General features: G+C 38.8%; 1 protein-coding gene across 2 annotated transcripts in view; it reads left to right on the forward strand.

Moving 5' to 3' along the window:
- The window catches only part of ets1 (v-ets avian erythroblastosis virus E26 oncogene homolog 1), a 146775-nt gene that overhangs the window by 72671 nt on the left and 58830 nt on the right, over window positions 1-15274 (forward strand). Inside the window, exon 1 of one of the 2 annotated variants that reach the window (XM_061878744.1) lies at window positions 516-803. The exons of the other annotated variant lie outside the window; for it this stretch is intronic. Within the exon in view, the coding sequence (XP_061734728.1) occupies window positions 737-803 (67 nt within the window). The 5' untranslated portion in view covers window positions 516-736. Of the gene's footprint in view, window positions 1-515; window positions 804-15274 lie in introns of those variants that run through there. 2 annotated transcript variants of the gene reach the window in all.

Here is a 15274-nt window from a genome sequence, read left to right on the forward strand (position 1 = left end):
TTCGGGGTCGCGGGGGGCGCTGGCGCCTATCTCAGCTACAATCGGGCGGAAGGCAGGGTACACCCTGGACAAGTCGCCACCTCATCGCAGGGCCAACACAAATAGACAGACAACATTCACACTCACATTCACACACTAGGGCCAATTTAGTGTTGCCAATCAACCTATCCCCAGGTGCATGTCTATATATATATATATTTATTTTTTTTTTTTTAATTAAAAATTCTTCTACGGCCCGGTACCAATCTGTACTGATATAAGAGAAATAGTACTTTTCCATATCTTTCTTTTTTTTTTTTTTAACACCCCTATGAAACATCTTTAACATCATTTTCGGGAAGGTGTAAACTGCCTGATGACGTTTTAGGGCTTTTTGAACATGTGTGTGTGTGTTTGTGTGTGTGTGCGCTCGTAATTGAATTGTGAATCAACCGGCACGCAACCCCCACCCCCTACCTTCCAACCCCGCCAAGCACCGCCCCCCTCAGCTGTAGTCGCTCTGTCAATGCAACGCCCCCTCCCTGGCCAGGGACGGAAGGAGTGAGTGAGTGAGTGAGTGAGTGTGAGTGAGAAAGGAGGAAAAGAGGGAGTGTGTGTGTGTCTGCCGGCCGAGAGGGGAAGAAAAGCCAAGTTGGGAAGTGACAGAAAGAAAGCAGAAATTGCGGCCGACTTTTAGCGAGGGGAGACCGAGGAGAAGAAGCCGAAAGAAGTGATTGGAAAGCGGCGCACTGCTCTGATGATCATGACGGCAGCTGTCGATATGAAGCCGACGTTGACAATCATAAAGGCGGAAAAGATGGACGGTGAGTGGACCTTTTCAACTTTTACGTCCTTACAAGTGCTCACAGTACACCCACGTTGTTCTCGCGCCGTGGACGCGTTTCACTGTCAACGGTTGCTCAATGTGGGACAACACTTGATAAGGGGAGGGGGGGGGGGGGGCAATCCAGCCGCAGGCTTTGATTGTGATGCAATGAAAAGGAGAAACTGCTTTATGACTGGATGAAGCAATCACGCTGGCATCTGCTTAGAGCAAACCATCTGCAGTAGTGGCAAAAGTTGGCATTGCTGTTATTAGGAGTGGTCATGCATCTACTTGCATGCTGTGTGATTGCATTTGAACAGCGAGGTTTGACATGGGGATGACTGAATGAATCATGCGGTCATCTCTTTTAAAAAAAATTCTACTGGGGTAAAGTTAGCTTTAGAACTAGTGATGGTGGAACTTTGCTACAAAGCAATCTAATTGAAGGCAGTAGTTGCACAAGATCTGAAACAATAAGCATTTTTTTTTTCAGTGAATGTTGATAAAATGAATGAATGAATCATGTTGTCTCTTTCAAAACAAGGTGCACTATTCTGTAATGGGAAAAGTCAGCGTTAGAACTACAAAGCAATCTAATTGCAGGCGATATTTGCACAAGATCTGAAACAAGCATTTTTTTTCAGTGAATGTTGATAAAATGAATGAATGAATCCTGTTGTCTCTTTCAAAACGGGGTGCACTATGATGAAATGGGAAAAGTCAGCATTACACTTGTTGATGGTGGAACTTGGCTACAAAGCAATCTAATTGAAGGCGATAGTTGCCCAAGATCTGAAACAATAAGCATTTTTTTGCAGTGCAAATAGATTAGGGTTGATGAATGAATGAATGAATCATGTTGTCTCTTTAAAAAACATAGTGCACGATACTGTAATGGGAAAGGTTAGCATCACAATTAGTGATGGTGGAACTTAGCTACAAAGCAATCTAGTTAAAGGCAATAGTTGCACAAGATCTGAAACAATAAGCATTTTTTTGCAGTGAAAATAAGATTGGGGTTGATAAAATGAATGAATGAATCATGTTGTCTCTTTAAAAACACGGTGCACAATACTGTAATGGGAAAGGTTAGCATTAAAAGTAGTCATGGTGGAACTTAACTACAAAGCAATGTAATTAAAGGCAATAGTTGCACAGGATCTGAAACATAAGCATTTTTTTCAGTGAATGTTGATAAAATGAATGAATGAATCATGTTGTCTCTTTATAAACATGGTGCACAATATTATAATGGGAAAAGTCAGCATTAGAACTAGTGATGGTGGAACTTAACTAGAAAGCAATCTAATTAAAGGCAATAGTTGCATAAGATATGAAACAATAAGCATTTTTTTCAGTGAATGTTGATAAAATGAATAAATGAATCATGTTGATTCTTTCAAAACGGGGTGCACTAAGTTGTAATGGGAAAAGTCAGCATTAGAACTGTTGATGGTGGAACTTAACTACAAAGCAATCTAATTGAAGGCGATAGTTGCACAAGATCTGAAACAATAAGCATTTTTTTCATTGAATGTTGATACAATGAATGAATGAATCATATTGTCTCTTTAAAACATGGTGCACGATACTGTAATGGGAAAGGTTAGCATCAGAACTAGTGATGGTGGAACTTAGCTACAAAGCAATCTAGTTAAAGGCAATAGTTGCACAAAATCTGAAACAATAAGCATTTTTTTGCAGTGAAAATAAGATTGGGGTTGATAAAATGAATGAATGAATCATGTTGTGTTTGTTCGAAACAGGGTGCACTATACTGTAATGGGAAAAGTTAGCATTAAAAGTAGTCGTGGTGGAACTTAACTACAAAGCAATCTAATTAAAGGCAATAGTTGCACAAGATCTGAAACAATAAGCTTTTTTTTTCAGTGATTGTTGATAAAATGAATGAATGAATCATGTTGTCTCTTTAAAAACGGGGTGCACTATGTTGCAATGGGAAAAGTCAGCATTATAACTGTTGATGGTGGAACTTTGCTACAAAGCGATGTAATTGAAGGCGATAGTTGCCAAATATCTGAAACAATAAGCATTTTTTTTTAGGTAAAAATAGATTAGGGTTGATGAAATGAATGAATGAATCATGTTGTCTATTTGAAAAACATGGTGCACGATACTGTAATGGGAAAGGTTAGCATCAGAACTAGTGATGGTGGAACTTAGCTACAAAGCAATCTAGTTAAAGGCAATAGTTGCACAAGATCTGAAACAATAAGCATTTTTTTGCAGTGAAAATAAGATTGGGGTTGATAAAATGAAAGAATGAATCATGTTGTGTTTGTTCGAAACAGGGTGCACTATACTGTAATGGGAAAGGTTAGCATTAAAAGTAGTCATGGTGGAACTTAACTACAAAGCAATCTAATTAAAGGCAATAGTTGCACAAGATCTGAAACAATAAGCATTTTTTTTCAGTGAATGTTGATAAAATGAATGAATGAATCATGTTGTCTCTTTCAAAACGGGGTGCACTATGTTGCAATGGGAAAAGTCAGCATTATAACTGTTGATGGTGGAACTTGGCTACAAATCAATCTAATTGAAGGCGATAGTTGCCCAAGATCTGAAACAATAAGCATTTTTTTGCAGTCCAAATAGATTAGGGTTGATGAAATGAATGAATGAATCATCTTGTCTCTTTAAAAACATGGTGCACGATACTGTAATGGGAATGGTTAGCCTTAGAACTAGTGATGGTGGAACTTAGCTACAAAGCAATCTAGTTAAAGGCAATAGTTGCACAGTATCTGAAACAATAAGAATTTTTTTGCAGTGAAAATAAGATTGGGGTTGATAAAATGAAAGAATGAATCACATTGTGTTTGTTCGAAACAGGGTGCACTATGCTGTAATGGGAAAGGTTAGCATTAAAAGTAGTTGTGGTGGAACTGAACTACAAAGCAATTTAATTAAAAGCAATAGTTGCACAGGATCTGAAACAATAAGTATTTTTTTGCAGTGAATGTTGATAGAATGAATGAATGATTCATGTTGTCTCTTTCAAAACGGGGTGCACTATGTTGTAATGGGAAAAGTCAGCATTAGAACTGTTGATGGTGGAACTTGGCTACAAAGCAATCTAATTGAAGGCGATAGTTGAACAAGATCTGAAACAATAAGCTTTTTTTTCAGTGATTGTTGATAAAATGAATGAATGAATCATGTTTTCTCTTTAAAAACGGGGTGCACTATGTTGTAATGGGAAAAGTCAGCATTGTAACTTTTGATGGTGGAACTTTGCTACAAAGCGATCTAATTGAAGGCGATAGTTGCCAAAGATTTGAAACAATAAGCATTTTTTTTAGGTAAAAATAGATTAGGGTTGATGAAATGAATGAATGAATCATGTTGTCTCTTTGAAAAACATGGTGCACGATTCTGTAATGGGAAAGGTTAGCATCAGAACTAGTAATGGTGGAACTTAACTACAAAGCAATCTAATTAAAGGCAATAGTTGCACAATATCTGAAACAATAAGCATTTTTTTTGCAATGAAAATAAGATTGGGGTTGATAAAATGAATGAATGAATGAATGAATCATATTGTGTTTGTTCAAAACAGGGTGCACTATACCGTAATGGGAAAGGTTAGCATTAAAAGTAGTCGTGGTGGAACTTAACTACAAAGCAATCTAATTACACAAGATCTGAAAAAAATAAGCATTTTTTTTCAGTGAATGTTGATAAAAGGAATGAATGAATCATGTTGTCTCTTTCAAAACGGGGTGCACTATGTGGCAATGGGAAAAGTCAGCATTACAACTGTTGATGGTGGAACTTAACTACAAAGCAATCTAATTGAAGGCGATAGTTGCACAAGATCTGAAACAATAAGCATCTTATTTTCAGTGCAAATAGATTGGGGTTGATGTGTGAATGAATGAATCATGTTTTCTCTTTAAAAACAAATTGCACTGTACTGTAACATTAAACAATTGCAATTATTTGAACAACAATATTTAATACCATAAGCAAAATTTTGTTGTGCAGATAGATTGGGGTTGATTAGTGAATGAATCATGGGGTTGATGAGTGAATTAATTATGCTGTCATCTATTTGAATACATTAAAGTGCAGTATATTAGAAAGTGTTGCCATTGTCAAAAAACAAACTACAAATACTTGAACATTTGACACTATAAGGGATCTTTTCTAGTGCAAATAGATTGGGGTCGATCAATGAAGGAATCACTACTTGAAGAAACTAGGGTGCAGTATTTGGAAAACGTTAACGTTGTTGAAAAAATGAATTACTTGAACAACAATTTATGACAGTTTTTTTTTTGTCTGCAAATGGATTGGTGCCAATGAATGAGTGAGTCATGTTGTCATCTACAGTAATGCTACCGTCTAAGTCAGTGTTTTTCAACCTTTTTTAAGGCTAGGCACATTTTCTTCATTTAAAAGTACAGAGGCACACCACCAGCAGAAAACGTTAAAAATGAAATTCCACCAGGTCGTCGTGCCTTATTATGAGTTTGTTGGTGTTTTTGCTGTGTGTAGTGCTTTAGTTCTAGTCTTGCGCTGTTATTTTGGTGTTTTCCTGTCGCAGTTTCATGTCTTCCTTTCAGTGCTATTCCCCGCACCTGCTTTGTGTTAGCAAGCAAGGCTATTTAAGTTGTTGCTATACATCTTTGTGTGGACATTGTTGCTTGCCTTGTCATGTACGGATGTACTTTGTGGACGCTGTCTCTGCTCCACACGCTGCAAGTTTTTGCTGTCCTCCAGCATTCTGTATCTGTTTACTTTGTAGCCAGTTCAGTTTTATTGAATTTTCCTTTCCCTTTTGTTCATTTTTGGTTTAAGCGTCACACACCTTTGTCCCTGCACCTTGTGGTCAATTACGACTTTTACCAAGCAATTAACTACCTGCTGCCACCTACTGACATGGAGTCATACGTGGTTACCGTACCGAGCTCTACACAGCCCAGACACGAATGAACAGCACATTATTTGTAGATAATAATTATTGATAGAGATATCCGATAATATCGGACTGCCTACATTATCGGCCGATAAATACTTTAAAATGTAATATCGGAAATTATCGGTTTCAAAATGATCGGTATCTGTTTCAAAAAGTAAAATTCATGGCTTTTTAAAATGCCGCTGTGTACACGGACGTAAGTAGTAGTACAGAGCGCCAATAAACCTTAAAGGCACTGCCTTCGCGTGCCGGCCCAATCACATAAAATCTACGGCTTTTGAAAGTGAATGCAATGCATACTTGGCCAACAGCCATACAGGTCATACTGAGGGTGGCCGTATAAACAACTTTAACACTGTTACAAATATGCGCCACGCTGTGAACTCACACCAAACAAGAATGACAAAAACACATTTTGGGAGAACATCCGCACCGTAACACAACATAAACACAACAGAACAAATACCCAGAACCTCTTGCAGCACAGGCTCTATTGGGATGTTACAATATACACCCCCCGCCCACCTCAACCTCCTCATGCTTGTCCCAAATTCCAAGCTGCTGTTTTGAGGCATGTCAAAAAAAATAATGCACTTTGTGACTTCAATAATAAATATGGCAGTGCCATGTTGGCATTTTTTTTCCATAACTTGAGTTGATTTATTTTGGAAAACCTTGTTACATTGTTTAATGCATCCAGCGGGGCATCATAACAAAATTAGGCACAATGATTTGTTAATTCCACGGCTGTATATATCGGTATCGGTAATTAAGAGTTGGACAATTGCGGAATATCGGCAAAAAAAGACATTATCGTACATCTCTAATTATTGATTTGCAAAAAAATATGTTTTGGACCAATTAGGTGAAGTTGCATAATTTCCCACGGCACATCAGACAATATCTCACAGCTCACGAATGATTAAAAACACTAGCGCTAAGCCACCATGCGGCCCAAGGTGGCTGTACTGAACCTTTTTTTAAATGACTTCAGGTGCAAACTTTCCTCCAGCGAGTTTGTTCATGTTGCCAGACGTAGACTTGCCAGTCTTGGCTGTGAACACCACCTCCTAACGTTAACGCCGTCTTCACTGTTTTGTTTCGCATGACATTGTGCGACAAAGTCTTCGCTCCGCAATTATTCAATTAACAGGATCAAATCTCAACACTTTAACTCCGTGCATCTCATCCTTGACACCCCCCCCAGCCGCCAAGGCTGCTGTCAGCACATGAGCACGGCAAGCAATCCCCTCCATCACCAAAGCCCCTGGTCCTCTCTTGCCCCCCTTTTTCTCTTCTCTTCACTGATGAATGTGCAGAATTGAGGCTTGCCTCGCTGCTGACCCTGCTTGCTTGGAACCTCTTGGCTTACTTCAATCCAGGGGAAGACCGCAAGTGTTGTCAGCTGGCTTTTAAGATATGTGGGTTCCATTTATTTCATTTTTTTCTTAGTAATTTGGGGTGTTTGGATTAGGGACGGACAGGCACAACACATAATTAATCAATATGTGAAGAATGAATTGAGTGATTGTTGATTAATCATAATTAATTAGTAAGTAACACTCTGTCCTTATGCTGTCACCCTGCGTGAGGATGAACAAATGAATTGTATGAATTGACGGCGTGGCGCAGTGGGAGAGTAGTCGTGCGCAACCCGAGGTTCCCTGGTTCAATCCCCACCTAGTACCAACCTCGTCACGGCCGTTGTGTCCTTGAGCAAGACAATTCACCCTTGCTCCTGATGGGTGCTGGTTAGCGCCTTGCATGGCCGCGCCCTCCATCAGTGTGTGAATGTGTGTGTGAATGGGTAAATGTGGAAGTAGTGTCAAAGCGCTTTGAGTACTTTGAAGGTAGAAAAGCGCTATACAAGTACAACCCATTTATCATTAATCGCACTGCCAATAAATTGAGGCAAAATTATTCCACAACCTGTTTTCATCCTGCAGGGGCGCTTGTCATTCAGTCAACTACTTTGGTGGTGTCAGATTAAAACAAAATACAACTGAAATTAAATTAATTATACATGTAAAAATTCCTGAATTTCCTCTCGGGATCAATAAAGTACAATTCTATTCTATTCTATGCTATGCTATTCTATTCTCTTCTATTCTAAATTATGAGCTGTGTTACATAATTAACTGTCAAAAAAGTCAACAGGTTAACTCAAATAAGCAGTGCTCATATTATTTTTTGCCAATAGGAACATAGGCGAAAATTAGTACACACTAGTGTTGACCTGATACCATTTTTTTGTTACCGGTACCGAAATGTATTTCGATACTTTTCGGTTCTTTTCGATACTTTTCCAAATACAGGGACCACAAAAAAATGGCAATATTGACTTTATTTTAACAAAAAAAAAGTTACGGTACATTAAACATATGTTTCTTATTGCAATTTTGTCTTTAAATAAAATAGTGAACATATTCGATAACTTGTGTTTTAGTACTAGGTAAACAAACAAAGACTCCTAATTATTCTGCTGACGTATGCAGTAATATTGTGTCATTTATCATTCTATTACAGGTACTTTTTTAGAGGCGGTATAGTACCGAATATGATTCATTAGTATCCCGGTACTATACCAATACTGGTATACGGTACAACCCTAGTACACATAGTGTCAAACTTTTGTTGGAAATGTTTTGTTTAACATTTTTCAAATTGTCACTGTAAAGCAACTGCTAAAATTTGCAATTAAATAAAACTGAAATTAAAATAAAATATGGCTATAAAAATAGACTATTTTTAACAGTGGTGTTTCCCACAACCGGTTTCTGTTTGTGGCGGCTGATCATGGGCGGGGCTTACCGAAATCGGTAAACATTTCTTTAAATCAGAAATGAGAAAACTTCCAACTTGAGATGGTTTATTAATAGTCTCTACAATGAAGTTACTGGAAAATTAAGCAGATAAAGGATAGTACAAAAATAATGGCTTGGTAAAAATGCCATAGTGTGTAAAAGGAAGTGGCAGGAATGTTCCGGATAAACACATTTACTATAATTGAACATAGACACAATGCTCATATGTTCCAATCATATTTATTACTGCTAACATATATTCATAAGTGCAAAGAATTGTTTGGGAACGTCCACTGTTTCAAACAAAAATATAGAAAAACTACATTTGAGTTTCTTTGAATTGTCTATGTAAATCCACATCCAAGTGTAAAATAATAAGTAATAATGTTCAACTTTTACTTTCTGAGAAGCAGTGTCCTTTGCAGTAGACTTTTATTTATTTTTATATATATGTATTATATATATATATATATATATATATATATATATATATATATATATATATATATATATATATATATATATATATATATATATGCTGTTTCTCAGAAATGTAAACTGTCAACTATTAATAATGTAAACACCTCACTAGATGTTTTGCCTCGCTGGCTTCAAAAATATTTTCCGGGAGATGGTTTATCAAGTAGCCTCTTATATTACTTGTACTGCAAGTGTCCGGGCTTCCACCCAGCGCTTTCCCTCCACACAGAGTGCCGTACCACAGACTGTCAACTTAAAAATGCTCGAGATGAAGCTTTTGTGCTTTCGCTTTGCAGTACGCAGACTTTATTACCTCCGCCAAAGAGGTTCGATGACTTTTTTTTTTTACCTACGGCAAAGAGGTTATGTTTTTCCCAAGTTTTGTCTGTTTTTTAGCAACATGACTCAAAAAGTTATGGACAGATGTTGATGAAATTTTCAGGAAATGTCAGAAAAAAAAAATCCTCTAAAGTTTCCCCGCATGCTTCTTCTTCTTCTCTCCTTTACAACGTTTCACACCCTAACCTATCAGAGAATTTTGTGAGATTTTGTTAATTTTCAGACAGGCCATTGCAAAACCGCCACAAAAAATAAGTTATTGCATTAATGTGAGGATTTTGAAACCACAACACTGCGGTATCTAAAATATTGTTACATCCATAGAAATCCACCATATAGTTTGGTATAAACTGGGAAAAAAAGCAATCCAACCATACAGGATTAAGGTTGGGTCTTATGCTGCTAGTTTAATGCAAACATACGATGGACAACCCTATTAACAGGCTAATAAAAATTAACATCACAATCGTTTTGAGCTTTAATAACATAGTAAATGTTAAGTGGAAAATTGTTCCTGCATTGCCATCACTGGTACTCTTCTCCATGCCACCAAAAATGTTATCAGTTACCCATCCTAAATTTAAAATGTTTGTACCTTTGTAACCCCATCAGTGTGCCACCACCATGCCATTCCGTGTGCATGTGCATCATGGAAATTTGTACCTAACCGTATCGACCCGCAAACGAGATATGACTCACCACGTTAACCACCCGTCATTGTCACAGCCCGTGCAGAGCGTAGAGGCGCATCCCACAAAGTTTGGTTTGCAGCAGCGAAGCGAGGTGCTAAAACACAAGAGAACTTTGCAAGTCGACTCTAATGCATCCTCTTTTGCAAGTTACAATGCTCAAAACAACTACAATTTTTTATAATAGGGCAAAATGTTTGCCGAGTTTACAATTAATTGATGCTTCAGCAAAGTAGAGTGCCATTCCATTCAGTAAACAAACATTTTTTTGAGGGGGCATCCCACTGGCACATATTGCACATACCAAACACAAATATATTTTACAGGCCACCATGTAATATAATTTTTATCACTTTATGTGACAAGTGGAGCTCAAGTTTCAGTTCAGCCAAAGGTGCTAATCCCTCTCCAGGGGGAGGCAAATAAAGAAAGAAAACAAAACTGTCAGGGTCAGAGGTAAACCCAAAAATAAGGCCAGCATTCCATTAAGCTTTGACTCCTCTATTCGGTCTTTAATCAAACCGTGTGATGCAACATTTCTAATCACTAGAATAGAGCGCATAGTGTACAGTATTTCCCCATAGGAAAATAACGAGGAGTTAATTAATCTGGTCCAGGGTCACATTTTCCACAATGAAAAATAGGTTTTATAATGAGTAAGAGTTCATCATCTGTGTCTGTCAGCAAGTGTAAAAATAAGGTGCGATAAGTTGATTAAAGCTACAAAAAGTAAAAAATAAAATAAATAAAAAATCTGCACACATTTTTCTGTTTTGAAGATTACACTGTTTTATATATTGTGCTTCTGATCAATTTTAATGAATTATTCATTGAGTTTATTCAATTAAATTTTTCAGTATCCAATGGTTAATTTTGCTCAATTTTTTTTTTTTTTAATAATTTAAAATGATTGATATTATTCTTGATTTCAGGTAAATTGATGCACTTTAAACATTTAGTGTTACAGACTCAAAAATAAAAATGTTTATAAAGTTATTCATTGTTGTAACTTGATTTCTATTTTGTTCGTCTTTTTTGTTTATTTAAATGTTAAGGATACGATGTTTTGCAGTGGTGTACTTACAACCATTTTACAGACAAATATACTATTTATAGTCGTGGTAGGGGGAACAAAATCCTTTCTTCTTTCAGGCTGGTGTATCATAAAATAACTGACAAAGGCATGTGGAATATTTCAGAGGTTACTTTCATTTTACGGTACATTATGTCCTTTCAATATTATCACTGCAAACTTTTGGTCGCTCCAACCATATTGTACTGAGTAGCCAAGACAAAGTACCATAACATTTTAGTTGTGTGAATATTAATACTCGTCACTTGCTGTCACTGATAGCCGCCTGTCTGTGTGGCATAAAAGCCAAAGAAAAATATTTTTTAGCTTTAATCCTGTAGACGCTCACGTGGTCTAAGGTCGGAGGGGACATTGTGAAGTTTTGTGCTTCTTAAGAGGTTTATGTGCTGGGGGGTTTGCCGTATAGTAGCTGTAACTAGAGATGTCCAATGATATCGGGCTGCCGATATTATCGGCCGATAAATGCTTCAAAATGTAATATCGGAAATGATCGGTATCGGTGTCACAAAGTAAAATGTATGACTTTTTAAAACGCCACTGTACGAAGTGGTACACAGACGTAGGGAGAAGTACAGAGCGCCAAGAAACCTTAATGCAAGAATTTAGTCTACAAAAAGCATATAACCACTCCGGTCGATAATAGGTGCAGAGTCAAATAACATCTCTGGCTATTTCTTTAACTCCTCAATACAGATGTCCGATAACATCGGACTGCCGATATTATCGGCCGATAAATGTTTTAAAATGTAATATCGGAAATGATCGGTATCAGTTTCAAAATTATCGGTATCTGTTTCAAAAAGTAAAATGTATGACTTTTTAAAACGCCGCTGTGCCAATAAACCTGAAAGGCACTGCCTTTGCGTGCCGGCCCAGTCACATAATATCTACGGCCTTTCACAAACACAAGTGTATGCAACGCATACTTGGTCAACAGCCATACAGGTCACACTGAGGGTGGCCCTATAAACAACTTTAGCACTGTTTACAAATATGCGCCAATCAGTGACCCCACACCAAACAAGAAGGACAAACTCATTTCGGGAGAACATCTGCACAGAAACACAACAGAACAAATGGCCAGAACCTCCTTGCAGCACTAACTCTTCCTGGATCCTACAATATTCACCCCCCTGCTACCGACTAGCTCAACACCACCCCCCAAACAAGGCCCACCTCAACCTCCTCATGCGCTCTCGGGGAGAGTATGTCCCAAATTCCAAGCTGCTGTTTTGAGGCATGTTAAAACAAAGAATGCACTTAGTGACTTCAATAATAAATATGGCATGTTGGCATTTTTTCCATCCATCCATCCATTTTCTACCGTTTACTCCCTTTCGGGGCCACGGTGCGCGCTGGCGCCTATCTCAGCTACAATCGGGCGGAAGGCAGGGTACACCCTGGACAAGTCGCCACCTCATCGCAGGGCATTGGCATTTTTTTTTTTTTCCTTAATTTAAGTTGATTTATGTTGGAAAACATTGTTTAATGCATCCAGCGGGGCATCACAACAAAATTAGGCATAATAATGTGTTAATTCCACGACTGTATATATCGGTATAGGTTGATATCGGAATCGGTAATTGAGAGTTGGACAATATCGATTATTGGCAAAAAAGCCATTATCGGACATCTCTAGCTGTAGCACATATTTTATGTTTGTTTGTTGTCTGCGGAGTGTATTGCATGCTCTGGAAGGTCAGGGTTCAACGGCAGACAGGAATGTTCCAGATGATCATGCCTCTCCTTGGTGTCATGCATGGAGGCATGGAGGAGCAGGAGACTGCACACTTTATCTGATTAAAATGCTGTTTGTTGTAACTGGAACGCCCACCCATTCATCACGAGAGCCCTTATAAGGTTCCTCGCCCGCGCAACGTATGCAACCTTCGGGTCGAGGAGGCGCCGCCAACATTGTTACAGCACGGCCTAATAGAGTTATGTTACATAAGTTGTGCTTTGGTGTCAGCACTTTTCCTATGCCAGTGTCGGAGTGTGCAGATCGTGGTGGCTGCCTGGCAGCTGTGCAAACATTATTTGGACCGGCAAAGCCTACTCTTGATGTGGGACGTGTCATTGAACTTGGCCAATTTTAGCAGTCTTTTGTTGGATTGTCATGCACTGTGATGTCAAACGGAGGACGGCATGCTTTTAATGCTCTTAGGTCATGTGTCATCCTTGGTCAATCAAGTTGTTGATCTGACAGCAGAGTGGGTGGGGTTCAGTGACATGAAGGTGGGAGTTCCTACAAAAATTTGGGGGAAAATGGAGTGCATTACTCGCTGCAACCAGTAGAGCGGGCCTGGGCAATTATTTTGACTCGGGGGGCCAAATTTAGAGAAAAAAACAGACATGCACCCGGGGATAAGTTGACAGCACACCTGCATCCCAGAGAGGGACAAGATGTAGAACATGGATGGATGGAAGCATGGTTTATAATCTGGAATAACTTTCATGAGCCAAGACGCAAGTCCTCTCCAAGGTTTCTCATTGTCATCCCACTGGGTTGAGTTTTTCCTTGCCCTGATGTGGGATCTGAACCGAGGATGTCGTTGTGGCTTGTGCAGCCCTTTAAAACACTTGTGATTTAGGGCTGTATAAATAAACATTGATTGGTTGTCTGTCTATCTGTGTTGGCCCTGCGATGAGGTGGCGACTTGTCCAGGGTGTACCCTGCCTTCCGCCCGATTGTAGCTGAGATAGGCGCCAGCGCCCCCCGCGACCCCGAAAGGGAATAAGCGGTAGAAATTGGATGGATGATTGATTGATTGATTGAATAATGTGGGAGCACCAGGACATCGCTGGTTCAATACAGCAGCATAAGCCACAGCTGCATTGGCTTGCTGTGATTGTGACTCTAAAACTAGTTTGTCTGTGTTAGCGCTTATAATCACAACATGGCTAACATTTGGTTAATATTCAGGTCAGGAAAAACGTGAATAAAGTATTGTTGTGGGTTTGGTGTAGTTATTTAGAGTTTTGTGGGCTGGCTGAATAGAAAGCCCCCGTTGACTACATTGTTAGTGGACTTATTTATTTATTTACAAATTAGAATGTATAAAAAAAGAAAAACGTATACTTGTCTTACATAATGATTGTGAGTAATAGTCAGCAAATCTTTCTTTTGTGTATTACTAGTTTGCTGATTTGGTCAATGTAGAGGTTGCCCTCTAGTGGGTTCCTCGGACCACCACACACTGCCACAAGGGCCGGGATCAGGGGTACAACATTGTTTTATTTCCATAAAATAGTGCAAGGCTTTTGCTTTTCAATAAAGGCAACAGGTGGTTAGATAACCATGCCCACCTGGGCCATCCACTCACCTGTCGCTGTCTTTGAGGCTGGTCCTTGAACACCCCGTTCCGCGGCAGGCCCACAGGCCATGCCCCCTCCACAGTGAAAATGAGCGTTTGCATAGTGACGTCATCGTAACCCGAATCAACAGAAATTGACAAAGATATCTTGAGCGTAATATTCATGGCCGTCTGAAATTGGGGCATTTTGTGATGTTAAGACAGGATAAGCGGTATAACATGGATGGGTGGATGAAAGACAATATTTTCACATACTTAGTGGATTGGAAATATGGTTTAAAGGATGCATGCAATGAAACACATTTAAGCTTATTAAATCAACTTGTTTTTCCATTCTAGTGGCACTTTAGGCACAAAGTGCTGATGTAAGGTTTTCTTTTTTCTCTTGTTTACGCAGTCAGATTGGATGTTGTCATTATGAAGGCTGAAAGTGTGCTGCTTTTCTTAAGGGTGCTCGACGGCTGCTACGTTTTAGAGTAAGACGACTCTGTGTTGCGGATGTTAAAGACAATTCCATGGATTTTAATGGATAGCATTAGCTTACATATAATTTGCAGACTTAGTCTGTTTTAAGTGTTTTTAATATTGTTTTGTTGGGATGAGGCAGTTGAGTGTTTCTTGGACGAATGAGCGGACCTCGACACATGACAGCATTTCAGTCACATTTATGTCAATTTTCGTGAAATTCCATGTTGATTTAGTTTTTATTGGCCAATTCCATATTTCCGTTTGTTACTCAGAAGTCATATATATGGCCCTACTTCGCCTCACAATGCACACACGTAGGGAAGGGATTCATACG

The sequence above is a fragment of the Nerophis ophidion genome, linkage group LG18 (assembly GCF_033978795.1).
Source record: "Nerophis ophidion isolate RoL-2023_Sa linkage group LG18, RoL_Noph_v1.0, whole genome shotgun sequence".
NCBI classification, from domain to species: domain Eukaryota; kingdom Metazoa; phylum Chordata; class Actinopteri; order Syngnathiformes; family Syngnathidae; genus Nerophis; species Nerophis ophidion.